Here is a 14,661-nt window from a genome sequence, read left to right as displayed (position 1 = left end):
TGCTGTTGTATCACAAGTATAGAGGGAAGCGATGCCACTGTTTTGTGTTTGACTGTAGCTCAAATTTTAAACCTATTTGTCTCCAACTTCCAGCTCTTCTTCCTTTGTTACCTTTGAAAATAAGCTATTGTGGTGGCCCCGAGCTAGACCCAGAATGTTTTGTTGCTCTCTCATAACTGGAAATTGTAAGCTTCCATTGTGTCACCTCCTTTTTTTTTTTAATTGCACATTTGTACTACTGGTCTGCTGACTCAGTCACTTCAGCTTCCTGTGGAAGCTCTTTGCTTAGAGGAAGACACCGTACCTGTAATTTGGGGGTTATAAAATAGCAGTAGCTTGGACACAGACTATTGCTGTCTGTTTCTGTTCCCACATAGGTCTTTTCTGCACTAGTGTTAAAAAAAAATTAAATAACATTTCTTCAAGACAGAAGTTCCATACAGCTATGCCGTTGAAGGCCACGAAGACACTTCAGCTGGTGCAGAATATGGCAGCTCAGCTAGTTAACAGGGCTGGTTATTGGGAGCACATTCGATTGTAACCTCTTTGGGGCAATGCCAAGCAAAATGGGGCCCCCAATCCTTGCCCTCTAGCTGGAGCATATAAACCTCTTCCCTGCCTTTTCTCTTCTGCTTTTTTACTTCTCTCTATTTTGACTCTGTTCCTAAAATAAAAAACACTGGTTAAGTAGCCACACCTCTTTCCTATATGCAGGGGCTAAAGTATGGGGGAGAAGCAGGGAAACTATCTCTCTCTTCTCTGCTAAAAGGAGAGAGAGATACTTCCCCACTCCCTAGCTTGGGTAAGCAGCACTCCCCCACAACTCCCATCCCTCCGCGACTGGTGCAGTGAGTCTTCCCCATTCTGTTTCATTTCCACAACAAAGATTAAAAAATAACGATGCCTGGTTTGCATTAGGCCTCTTTCTCCCTAGCTGTTCCCATCCCTAATGGAAAACAGTGGATTGAAACAGACCCATTCAAAGTAAAACAAACACATCCATACACATTGAAAGACTTTACAGATTGCACCAGGTACATGCTCCAAACAAGAGACAAAAGTTACCCCATATAGGCAACTCCCTGGCTGCTCCCTGCCCCAACACACAGAGATAAATTAAGTCATTTAAAAGGCAAGGTAAGTTCAAATTGGAAGCTTTGCTCCCAAGCAGAAGCTATAATTGCAAAATCTTTATTTCTGCAGCACCCAAATCCAAACCAAAAAATTGGCTTCTAACTCCATTCTGCACAGTCAGAGGTGGTATTTTTCTGAATAAATTAAATTAAATTTCAAACCACAATGCACAGCCCACATTTCTAAGCGCACCGTGACTCTAGAAACAACCACAAATGAATGTGGTCAGCAATCTCTTCCTTGACAAGCCTTTGCTGTAAAAGAAGGCAGCATTAATTTACAAGTCTTAATCTGATTTCTGTATTATTTCAAAACCTGCTTCTCCTACCAAGTTGTTTCTCAGCTTTTTTTAAAGCCCAGATTCTAGGAAACTCTGAATTCTTGCACCCACAGCCTGAGACTTGCCCAACCATTCCCCTTCCCCCACAGAAAGAAGGGTTCAGCCCCAAATGTTTCACGGCAAAGAGGACCAGTGCCTCTGCAGCAGATCTGGAGTCCCCTGCTCCCCACTCAGGCTCTGTGGCAGTGCAGATGCCCTAGGGGTCCTCTTAAAGAGGGGGAGGGCTCACCAGCATAGAGGGCCTCCCAGGAAAAGTAATACGGCCATTAGTCTGAATTAACGTTCCTGCTGTTTTTCCACTGCGCTGGTAGAGGGCAATACACGGGCCCCTTTGATCACAATCCCAGATCTCCTTCCAAACTTCTAGTTCTCCAGACTCAGGGATGACTCTATGGACTTTAGGGCAAGAAGGGTGTTACCTTGGAGGTAGCTGTCAGGGGGGACAGAGCACCATCTGGTTCTGGATTAACACTACGCTACATGTGGGGTGGGGTGATTGGCAGAAGATGTGCATGTGTAATAAATATAAATAGGAGGTGGACACCTTGAAGTTGTTTGATCATATAAAGAAGATTCTTTTGATTGTGTGGAATAACACTCCTTTAATGATGCTTGTAGAAAACTCAGCCAGATGAATCATTAAATACAAGGCTCATCTGATAATGTAACTTGCTTGAGACTTAACTGGGAAGGGTGCTATGGTTGACTTTTTAATTTCAGCCACGGTCGCTGCTTAAACCACACAGCGGAGCCTGCAGGCAATCTACCAAGTGCAAAATATCAGTGGCAGCATTAGTGAAGATGGCAACCTAGGAAGATTTTCACAATCAGCTAATGATTTTGTGTGCCCAACTTGAGACACCTTAAAGGGGTCTGATTTTCAGAAAGAATTGAGCATCTGCCCTCCTAATAATCAAGCCCCTTCAAGGTGTCTCAAAGTTGGGCACCCAAAATTGCTACTTGCTTTTGAAAAACCGTGACCATTTATATACACTAGCAGCTACTCAAGAAACATTTGTGGTTGTGCAGTTATAACTGTACAAGATCTAACATCCTCTGGAGGGTGGAGCCTCTAGCGGGCAACCTGAATGGGTAGTTGAACAGATGCTACATTCCATCCAATAGAGAGCAGTAGCACATTGGGGACGGACAGAAACCCACACTATGAAAGCGTGTGATTTCATAGCATAATGACCGTAGAAGAACTATGCTAAACCATCAGTAATGCTGACAAAAATAACTGCCAATATGTAACCGAGATACAGTGTACATTATGGCAGATAAAAACATGGCTTCAAATGTATGTAGCTGCAGCTTGGTGATCAGCGAGCTCATATCAAACCTCTTTATAGACAAGACCAGAGAAGTTTAGCTTAAAGAAACTATAAAATCTGGCAAATAGACTTTAATTTTGGAACTCTATCTTTGCTTCAATGTCATGTGGCTTCAGTTTCATCACCTTGTGTGGTCTTGTGCTAAGATAGGACACAAATGCTGTTACTGCAGTGAAGTAAAATTACTGCTGGTCGAATAATATGTGGAGATATACCTATCTCATAGAACTGGAAGGGACCTTGAAAGGTCATTGAGTCCAGTCCCCTACCTTCACTAGCAGGACCAAGTACTGATTTTGCCCCAGATCCCTAAATGGTCCCTTCAAGGATTGAGCTCATAACTGTGGGTTTAGTAGACCAATGTGCAAACCACTGAGCTATCCCTCCACCCCTGAATAAATGTATTAACTTTATATGATAAGTGACAGAAAACTGAGGAATCATTTATTAATCAAGTGCTATTTGACAGTCTGTAGAACTGATCAAAAAGGGAAATGAAATATTTTTGCAAATCATCAAAATGTTGGAACTCAGATAAGTGATTCCCAACAATTCAATTAGGTCTGGTTAAAATTTTACTGGTACAACAGTATCTGTATCCAACTGATGCTGAAAGTAAATTTTGTTCTTTTCACAGGTGTACTTGCCAGAAGGGTTATGTAGGTGATGGGTTTGTATGCTATGGGAATATAATGGAACGCATCAGAGACCTGAACACTGAACCGGGAGGACAGTGGCAAGGAAAACTGACATCTGCCATAGCACTCATTGGTAGGTACCTAAGGAAAAGAATGCAGATTTAGTCTGAAGAGCTGTCAGCAAAGAAACAACATTTAGCCTGAAGCCTAGAAACTCCCAAGACTACCAAAAGTGTGAGGGTACCTCACTCTGTCCCTGTTAACTAGCCCTTGAAGTATATAGTGTTTCATTAGTTTAGTCAGGCTGAGTGACAGCTGGTTGCAATGGCTCTGGCAAGCCTTCTAGAAGAATACCATGTGAATTAAGATAAGTCTCAGGCCAAATTGTGAAATTAAGAATGAGAACACAATTTCTGCATGGAAAAAGAGGCTCCTCTTCCACTGATCTCACTTGAGTCTAGTCTTCTAATCACTTTGAGAGAGGGCTCCAAAAGGTGGCTCTTGGACTTGCTTATTTTGATACATTCTGCATTTAGATCTCACCTTGGTGGGCTTCCAGAGCACATGGGCTGGAGGACCTCCCTAATTGGAGGGACTTAGAAAAGGAAAGAAGAATCACAGTTTATATTTGTTTAAGAAATACATTTCTAGCTCTATTCCTTGCAAAAAGAGCCTTGAAAATGCAAACTGGTGTAAACCAATCACTAGAGTTGAAGGCTCGTTAATGAATTTTCACTAAGATCACAGGTAACTTGGCGTCCAGTCACACCTACTCACAACTGGCCTTTGGGGCTGGAAATACTATTGCCACAGGTCCTTCAAATGAGTGCACAGCCATTGGAAGCAGCCCTTCCCGGGCTACCTCTAACGGCACTAGGATTGCAGCAAGATTCCTATTAGCCACCTACTCATGGCTAAATGCTTCTACAGAGCAGACAGTAGGATTCTCTGATTACCTGTGGCAGCTCAGTAGTGTGAAAGGAAGCACAGATCGTTCAGTGGACTCAAAGAGACTGAGACCGTGTCAGACTCAGCTCTGACACGGAGATTTTATAGATAAGATGACACTTAGCATTTCCACAGCACCTCCCACTGAAGGAGCTGAAAGCATTTTATAAATATTAAACAAATATAATCCCCCTTTGAGGTAGGGAAGTGTTCTTATCCTCATTCAACAGAGGCATAAAATGAAGCACAGAGAAGTAAAGTGATTTTCTTAAAGTCATACAGTGGGGTCAAAGATATAGCTGGGTATACATGGAATCCTGACTTCCAGCATCTTGCTCTATCTACTTTTAACTCTACATTTACTTTGCTACCACTATACAAAATAGCTGTTATTGTACTGCATAGTGTCAAATCATGTTATGCTGATGGCACAAGCCAGATGAAATGATACATGTTACAGACAGAACAAAGACCTACCACTATATTCGGTCATAATTTCCAACCCCTTGCCAAGGCAGCTTGATACTTTGTGCAGTCTAATGATATCAGGAAAAAATATACAATCCCACAAGTGAGCTACAGCTTTGGCCATTATAAAGCAGATGTGCTGCTGAAATTTTGGCATTTCTGATGTTTTTAATACTGTTACTAAAAGAGGAATGGGGGGGAAGAGGCCTGGCTGGAAGTGGAGGAAAACAGGAAGGATGGTGACAGTGGAGGGAACTGCTGGAGAGAAGAGAGCAAAGAATTTGGAAACTAGGGTAGATTCTTCATATGGAGTACAGAGCAGTGTTTGGTGAATAAAATGAAATGTGACTTATTTGTGAACTGCCTTTTATAAAGGAGACTGATGGGAAAAAATCTAGGATGCTTTTGGTTTTGCAAAGCCAAACTCCATACCCAGGATGGCTTGCATCTGGATCCCATTTTATTGGAATCCAAAAAGTTCAGGTGGCTGAGTAAGCCAGTTATTGCAAGCATCTCACGAGGAGGGCAATGAAAATACATTGTCTTCTGTCACAATCTTAAAAAACTGAAGCTACAGACAGATAGTCCCAAAATGATGTTACATGTCTGAGTTAAATCCCTAAAAGCAGGAAATACAGAGATAAATTATTTGCATAATCCTCTTCACTATGCCCAGTTATTGCAATAAATCTGTGCAAGGTTCTGAATGCCTCCCCAGAGAAAAATGGGAAGATTCTACATTTGGCTAAGGATAAAATGTGGTAATTTTTGCCAATAGACCTACTTTTTGCAGTGAAAATAGGAATATTTTGCATCTGGGTTATTTGCCAGAGTTTCACCTCATTTGTTGTGCTGTATATTCCCCTACTCTTGGTCCAATCTTTACCTATCCTTTAATCCTTTAGATATGTCAATGTCCGGCGGGACAGTGGGAACGACTGACAGCAGTTTTAGGTGTCAGTAACATCAAATAGATGACTTGAAGCTAGCAGGCACGGACATTGTTCAGTTATTTAGGGCAACAGAGCCGTAGGGTGGTCTCTAAATCCAAGCCTTGTGCTCCAAAAAAAAAAATCCTAAGATTGTATCATGACTCAAGCATAACAAAATTTCAATATGGTCCAAAGAATAGGTCACTAGACTGGCAGTCAGGGGAGCTGGTCCTATTCCTGCTTCTGCCACTGACCTGCTGTGTAAGCTTGGACAAGTCACATTCCCCTCTCTGTGCCTATGCTTTCCCTCCCGCCCCGTGTCTGTCTTGGCTAATTAGACTAAGATCCTGTGTGTCACTATGGGTATGTCTACACTGCAGCTGGGAGGTGGTATAATTCCCAGCTCAGGTAGACATATATATGCTTGTCTTGTTCAAGCTAGTGGCAGCACGGGCAGCAGTTCATGCCAGCTCTCTGAGTACAGTCCATCCAAGACCCTAGGTTGGTATGTAACCCATGCCTGCTTGGTGTGAAACTCTGTCCCCCTCTAGTGGCACCTAGACCAACTAGAGATTAATGAGCCTGCTACAGCCTTGGCTAAAAGACAGGTATCTTTTGATTCACACATTATGCTCCAGAGGTCCCAGGTTTGATCCTCGCTGATGACAGCTGGGGTCTGTCGGTGTTACATGTACACGGACATCTAGCCTGAGCTGCCACCACAGCCACACTGCTATTTTGAGGGTGCTGGCTAGCATGTGTATGTCTGCCCGAGCTGGGAATTACACCTCCCAGCTGCAGGGTAGACATATGTGTTTATACAGTGCCCAGCATAATGGAGCCCTGATCTTGGCTGGTGCTTTTTGGTACTGCTGTAAAACAAAAAAATAACATTGAGACAACAAGCCATCTTTCCCCTTAACCAGTCCTGGGGCATGAATGTTCCCCTTCATTTTGCCAGCACTGAGAACCTATGACGTATGCATGTTAACTGCACAGGTGACTTTGCTTTACACATTAACTGCATGTTAATATCTTTTAAAGAATAAAAAGTAAATAACCTGCACATTCTGCATCTTCCAGTCAAATTATAGCATCTAAAACTACATGTGTGTATTTATTCTAGAGTACACAATACCTGTGATAAACTCCAAAAAGACGAACGTGCTCTGTCAGTAAACTTTTACTGTTGTGTTATAATTGGAGTTGGGTGAATAACTGATTTTTTGGTTCGCTGCCAGTTCTGAAAAAAAAAACAGGAAAAAAGTCATTTTGACCCGAATTAAATACAAAATTGTTCAGAGTTTTGGTAAAAACAAACATTTCGCATTGAACAAACTTTTAATTCAACTGGAAATGTTTTGTTTCTGGGCATTTTTAAAGGGCTAGATTCACAAAACAGCTGGAGGAGGTGTTGGTGCTTATAACCTTTAATCTAGTGGCTAAGGCACTCACCTGGGATGTGGGAGACTCAGGTTTGAATTCCTGCTCTGAAACAGGGACTTAACACAGGGCTCCTCCCATCCCAGGTGACTGCCCTAATCACCAGGCTATAGAACCCTTCTCACAGGGGCTCAATGTCTTTTCTAGTATTTTATATACAGTGAAACAGCTTCAACAGGAGAGACCGAATCCCATCCCAAATTCAAATCTAGGTCTCCCACATCCTAGGTGAGGTCCCCAATCACTGAGCTAAAGGTTACAGGTGCTCCTCCTTCTCCATTGTTGTCTAAGTCCCCTTGTGAATCTAGCGCCCAAAAATTGTTGGCCAAAACTATTTAGCAAATTCATGACAAACTCACAAATGGTTTTGGTTTGAACAAAAGTGCATTTTTCACTCAGCTGTGTTATAATTTTAAACCTCTGAAAACAGGGCTTAATAGTGAAACTATTAAAGGGCTTAACCATAGAATCAGTGCAGTGAAACTGCTGTTTTGCAAATGATGTGTCACCGTGAATAGCAAATTAACTTTTATTACCTAGCTATGTGTTCTCTGATATTTGCACTACCAGCAGTTAATTGGCAACTCCCCAGAGGGCCGGATTTATTTCAAATAGCAAGCCTGTTCCTGGACAGAAACTAATACAAGACTGAGGAAACCCAGTTTTCAAGATTTGCACTGGGTTCTGTTCCATGGAAGCTGGACGACCAAAAACAGTTCTAAATGTGCTTGCCTCACCATATATAGTAGGTGCAGTGATGATTTGGATTCCATCCATAATTTGCTGCTCATATTCCAGGCCAATCACCAAGTTATTTAGCTGTTAAATTTTAACAATCACAGGTATTGTTATTCTGCTTTTTTGGCACTGACAGTACACTTTACATTGTACAGAACATAGAACACACAATCCGTCATGGTATTCATTTTGTCATTTGTTTTTTCTTGTAAGAAAATGTCTACGAATGGCCTCTAAGTAGTCTGGGACCATTTACTGTTTTACTGCCAACAAACAAGGGATTCAAAGGAATTAATGTAAGTGCGTGTGTGGGGGGGTTGGTTTTTTTTAAATGTCAAAAATCAGATTTGTATGATATTTTGGATTCCATAAAACCTTTTCAAGCTAGTATGATTTAACACTGATTGTATGTGTCTAGGAGTCAAAGATTAAACCTTTCACACTTGAAAGAGAAACAAAAAAAAAAAGTCTGTTGTTTTGAGACAAGATCGGAGAGGTAACATCTTTTATGGGACCAATTTTTTTTGGTGAGAGAGGCAAGCTTTTGAGCTTACACAGAGCTCCTCTTTCCGTCTCCTTTTTTTTTTGAGTCTGGCTATAATGCAATGTTACTTTAAATCTTTAGGTTTGTTACTTCCATTTACCCCTATATATATATATACACAATTATTTACAATAAAAAAAATTTCTAAGGCCAAGATTTTCAAAAATGAATGCCTAAATTTAGGCTTCTAAGTAGGGCTAGTCAAAATATTTTCAATGAAAAAATTTCTACCAAAACAAAAAAGCTTTTTATTTTGATGACAATTTTTCACACTATTTTTTCTGTTTTGTTTCAAACTGAAAATTGCCAGGTTTGGGGGGAATCTTCCTACATTTCTCTCCCCTTTTTTCCCCACTGGGATAGGACTGGGATGCAAAGGGAGAGAAAGTGGGGGGGAAACAAAACACAAAAAGCAAAACTAAACAAAAATGAATTTGATTCATTCCATCAAAAAATTCAAAATTTTGAAGGAAATTAAAAATTTTGCAAAAATTTCTTTTGTTAAAAACAGTGAAAAATTTTCAACCAGCTCTATTTCTGCATCTATATAAATGAGCTGATTTTCAAAGTGTTGACCATCCAGCTATTCCTTTGGAGTCAGTGGGACTACTCACATGCTTAAGATTAAGCATGGGTGTAAAGTGCATGAGTCAGAGAGACTCCCATTGATTTCAGTGGGCCTTGGGTCAGGTCCTGAAGGCTCCTCATTTCAGGAAGTACTATGTACTGAATTAACCATATGGGGATTCAGACACATCTATTGCAAAAATAGATGGACAGAGCATGAACTCTTCGGGGGGGTTATTCTGTTTGTTAATAAAGCCTGTAATGTAACGAAAGAAATCACTGTCTTTTTGCTCTTCTAGATAAAGGACCTTCTGAGCAACAAGGAGAATGCCCAGTACTTTGTAAAACTCCATATAATTGCTGGTCAGCTGAACACCAATAGCTTGAATAATATAGATACAATTTACACCTTGACTGGAAAGCCAGGGGAGATATTAAAAGGTGATAAGGTAAGAGTGGGTCTAAATTTTGCTATGACAGTAGCACCAGCAGGGGACTTCTTGCTTCTTTTATTTAACAAGGAGAATGACAGTCCCATTCAATCTGAGACAGGAGGGTGCAGTTAGATTTCTGGCTAGGAAATGCAGTCCTGTACAATAGCCAGAGTCCAAACGTTCATAGAATCATAGAATATCAGGGTTGGAAGGGACCTCAGGAGGCCATCTAGTCCAACTCCCTGCTCAAAGCAGGACCAATCCCCAGACAGATTTTTGCCCCAGATCCCTAAATGGCCCCCTCAAGGATTGAACTCACAACCCTGGCTTTAGCAGGCCAAAGAGGGCAAGGGTGAAATCCTGGCCCCATTGAAGCCAACAGCAATGCTCCTTTTGACTTTGGCTGAGGCAGGAATTCACTCTTAGAATTCCAGAGTAACTTAATGGGTAACGAAGAAGCTTTTATTGATTAGTAAAGATGTTCTCTAAAATAAAGTCCTTGTAAACACAGAGACATGGCTTGCCCAGACAGCATACTACCCTCCACCACAGTGATGAGCACGATACAAGAATCTCAATCAAATAGTAAGGAAAACAGAGTGGAGACCATTCAGCTGGCGATAGAAGATTGCAGGCAGAGCCCTGTAGCTCTGTATGGAAGAGAGCAACCACAGCGGAATTATAGACCCTGTGGTCCATTGAGCCACAATTTGGTCACCCTTTTGAAACACATATTCAAAATAAGTCATCAATATAAATAAAATCAATATGGCAAGAGTATTCTGAAAAAGGTGGGGTAAAGTACATCCCCGGTGCAACTCCAGTGATGTAAATTTGGAGTTTCACTATGGATGATTTGACCTCATATTTTCATATGGATGTGTACTACATTTAAAAACTCTTTTTAAAAGCAGGTAGTGTTGTTCATAGCCAAACAAATCTCTCTTGATTTCTTAAGCCTGTCTGATGACTGAAATCCAGCTCTCCTTATTTCTTTCTAGCATCTAAGGGTACATCTGCACTTAAACCGCTATAGCAGTGTTTCTCAAACTGGGGTCGCCGCTTGTGCAGGGAAAGCCCCTGGCGGGCAGGGCCGGTTTGTTTACCTGCCCCATCCGCAGGTCCGGCCGATCGCGGCTCCCACGGGTCGCGGTTCGCTGCTCCAGGCCAATGGGAGCTGCTGGAAGCGGCGCGGGCCGAGGGACTTACTGGCTGCCGCTTCCAGCAGCCCCCATTGGCCTGCAGCAGCGAACCACGGCCCGTGGGAGCCACGATCGGCCAGACCTGCGGGTGGCAGGGCCGGCTCCAGGCACCAGCCCACCAAGCTTGTGCTTGGGGCGGCACCTGGAGGGGGGTGGCGCGGCGCTCCGGCCGCCGGGGAGAGCGGGGCCAGGGCCGGGCTCGCCGCCCTGCCCCCTCCGCTCTGGCCGCAGGGGGGAGAGCGGAGCCCCGGCCGGGGCTCGCCGCCCTGCCCCCAGCACTCTGGCCCTGGCGGGTGGGGCAGGTAAACAAACTGGCCCGGCCCGCCAGGGGCTTTCCCTGCACAAGCGGCGACCCCAGTTTGAGAAACACTGCACTATAGCGGCACAGCTGCACTGTAGCGTGTCAGTGTAGACACTACCTATGCCGACAGGAGGGATTCTTGTGTCAGCGTAGGTAATTCACCTCCCTGAAGGGTGGTAGCTACATCAACGGAAAAATTATTCTGTCAATCTAGCGCTGTTCTACATAGAGACTTTGGTCGTCTTAAATAAGCCGGTCGGGGGGCTGGAGTTCCAAACCCCTCTCCCCCCGGCGCGATACAGTTATGCAGACCTAATTTCTAGTGCAGACCAGGCCTAAGAAAACAGATCTGACTTGCTTTTTGTTTTAAACAAACAGTCATTCCATTTATAACAGGAAAGCACAAATGCCGTCTGAGGCTTGTGAGGTTTCCTGCAGATTTCAGTACAAAGCACAATCAGCAACATTTTGTTGTTTTAAATATATATACTATAAGGAAATGGTTTATATTCCCTCAAGACTGTTGGAATTTATCCATTAGCTTCAATTGCACTTTAAATGGTTTCCTGACAGATTTTCATTAGCATCTGTTATCAGATCTGTGTTATTGTAAAGTTAAATCCCTCCCCTCACCACTAGGCTAATGCTCTTCACCATCCTTGCTTCTCTTCTGAACTTTGCTGTCCTATAACCAAGCAATATGGGCCTCATCCAAAGTCCGCTGAAGTCACTGGGAGTCTTTCCACTTCCTTTGATGAGCTTTGAACCAGGCCCTAGCACCTGATAGATTTAATTTCAGATGCTGGCCCTGAAACGTATATGCTGTATGCAATACAGACTCCGCATAGAAATGCAACGGCTCCAAGAAAAAGGACTCAACACCTATTCTCTGGCTTGTTTTAGGACAATCAATTAAAAATTAGGATTCGGGGAAGTAAGAAGAAAGGAAAACTCTTACAGGGAGATATAATTGCTTCCAATGGAATTTTGCACATTATTGACAAAGCCATGGACAACGTGGAACCAACATTTGGGAGCAATAAAGAGGTGAGGCCTCATACATACAAGTGTCAGCAGGACTTTAAAATATTACTTTTAAATGAATTTAGGACTCATGAAAGATGCCTGATGGAGAGCAACTGTACAAGTTTCCTCACTCTGCCCCGCCAATGTGCCTGAACTGTGACCTGCATGCACAGTGACCCGGTGTCCAGTTTTCAACCGGAACACCCAGTCGAAAAGGAATCCTGGTGGCTCTGGTCAGCACTGCTGACCGTGCTGTTGACTGTCCGGTTGGCGGCGCCACGCAGCGGGGATGGCAGGCTCCCTGCTAGTCTCCGTGCTGCGCAGCTCCCAGGAAGCAGCCAGCATGTCCCACCTCTGGCTTCTACACATAGGGGCAGCCAGGGGGCTCTGCACACTGTCCCTACCCCAAGCACCATCCCCGCAGCTCCCATTGGCTGGAAACCATGGCCAATGGGAGCTACAGGGGTGGCACCTGTGGACAGGGCAGCGCGCAGAGCCGCCTGGCTGTGCCTCCATGTAGGAGCCAGAGTGGGGACATGCCACTGCTTCTGGGAGCTGCTTGAGATAAGCGCTGCCCAGAGCCTGCACCCCTGACTCCCTCCCGGACCCCAAACCCCTGCCCCAACCCCAGCCCTGATCCCCCTCCCACCCTCTGAACTCCTCGATCCCAGCCCGGAACACCCTCCTGCACCCCAAGCCCCTCATCCCTACCCCCACCCCAGAGTCTGCACCCCAGCTAGAGCCCTCACACCCCCTCCTGCACCTCAGTCCCCTGAGCCAGCCCAGTGAAAATGAGCAAGTGAGGGTGGGAAGAGCAAGCGACGGAGGGAGGGGGGATGGAGTGAGCAGGGGTGGGGCCTTGGAGGAGGGGCGGGGCAGGGCAAGGGTGTTTGGTTTTGTGTGAGTAGAAAGTTGGCAAGCCTACCTGCAGGGACAGCCTCCAAAGTAACAGGGGGTAATGTAGTTTTCATGCCATTCAGACATTTACTTCTCTGCTGAGATGATCAATGAAAGGGTCAGTTGTAATGATGATTTTTGACATGTGGACACCTGTCCACTGGGGACTGGACTAAAACCATCAACACATATCCCAGAACAGCCATTAGATGGTAGTGACTTTTGGGTAACTCCTGACCTGAGTTAAGTTCAACCAGCAACCAAAATACTGAAGACCATGGATTTTGAAAAATGACCACTAATTTTGGGTGTCTCCATTTTTCAGTACCCAACCTCAGATACTTTCTCAAGACACCTGTTCCTGTGTGATCTTGGGCAAGACACTTAATTTCTCTGTACTTCACTGCCTTACTGGGAAACACAGATAATAATCCTTCAATACTACCATCCTTTGTGTGTCTTGTGGATTTGGAATATAAATTCTTCGGGGTAGGGCCATCTCTTACTATGTGAAAGTACAGTGCCTCGTACTGGGGCTCTGCTCTCAGCTGGCGTGTCTGAGTCCTACAGCAATACAAATAATAAATGAAAACAACAAATACAGCCAGGTCTTTAACGACTGAGACTCATTCAATAATTCAAGTATTTGTAAACAAGGATTTCATGAGCATGAAAGTATGTTTTACTATTGATAATACACTTAAGATCATGTAATGAATAAATTTTAAATGCATTAGTTATTTCATTTCTAATTTAACTATAATGTAACATAAAAATTAAAAATACATTTTTAGGAGACCATAATGACAGTGATTCAAGACAATAGAAGATACAGCCGATTTAGATCCATGTTAGAGGTAAGAATATAGAAGTGGAATTCTATAAAGCTATTTTTAAATGCACAACAAAGCTAGTATGTAATTTCCCTTTTTTTTTTTTTTTTAATAAAAAACAGAAAACTATCCTGGGACTGGTCTTGGAGCAGGACGGTGGACCTTACACAATCTTTGTTCCAAACAACAATGCTTTGGATAACATGAAAGATGGAGCACTGGACTACCTGCTTTCTACAGAGGTATAACTCTTCAGATAACTCAGATCAATACAGATTCTTATATAGTAGGTGTCTTTTACAGCTTTGGTGTTGATAAAACTAAGCTTTTGTGCTTCTAGGTTTAAGTCAATCTTTTTCTATCAGCAATCAGGAAAAGAGCTAATGTAGTCATCATCACCATTGCAAATCCCAAAGGGTCATAAGCTCCCTGCAGACTGAATACCACCCAGGCTAATGTGAGGGACAGATTACACCACAACTGCCAACTGCATGGTTCTTACACCTTTCTCTGAGGCATCAGAAACAGGATACTGGGCTACATGGGCCTTGGGTCTGAACCAGATGGTAATTTCCATGCTTCTAAGCAGCTTTAAAGTGGAACTTTCATGCTAAGGAACAAGAAAATATAACAATTTCAGAAACTAGATTTATCTAATCCTCCTCCTAGATTTTGCTAATATTTTCATGTTTAGGCAAAAATGTCCTCACCCCCTTAATCCATCCTCTCCCCTTCTACTTGCTCCAAAAGTGAAGGCTGGAAAATTCACTGTCCTACAAGTTCCTGATAGAAAAGGCTAGATCAGCCCATCTCCTTGCAAATGTGGGAACAAAGTATGATCTGCTGAATTCTTCCATCCAAGGGTTGGGGTGCAGAGTTTCT

General features: G+C 43.3%; 1 protein-coding gene across 1 annotated transcript in view; it reads left to right on the top strand.

The window, feature by feature from the left end:
- STAB2 (stabilin 2) overlaps positions 1-14,661 on the top strand; it is a 141,685-nt gene that overhangs the window by 24,067 nt on the left and 102,957 nt on the right. Inside the window, exons 10-15 of the mRNA XM_065404685.1 lie at positions 3,446-3,579; positions 8,189-8,271; positions 9,386-9,535; positions 11,927-12,070; positions 13,741-13,803; positions 13,902-14,021. Of these exons, the coding sequence (XP_065260757.1) occupies positions 3,446-3,579; positions 8,189-8,271; positions 9,386-9,535; positions 11,927-12,070; positions 13,741-13,803; positions 13,902-14,021 (694 nt within the window). The remainder of the gene's footprint in view (positions 1-3,445; positions 3,580-8,188; positions 8,272-9,385; positions 9,536-11,926; positions 12,071-13,740; positions 13,804-13,901; positions 14,022-14,661) is intronic.

The sequence above is a fragment of the Emys orbicularis genome, chromosome 1 (assembly GCF_028017835.1).
Source record: "Emys orbicularis isolate rEmyOrb1 chromosome 1, rEmyOrb1.hap1, whole genome shotgun sequence".
Taxonomy (NCBI): Eukaryota; Metazoa; Chordata; order Testudines; family Emydidae; genus Emys; species Emys orbicularis.
The sequence above is the reverse complement of the archived record's forward strand: the minus strand, read 5'-3'. Positions and strand labels throughout refer to the sequence as shown.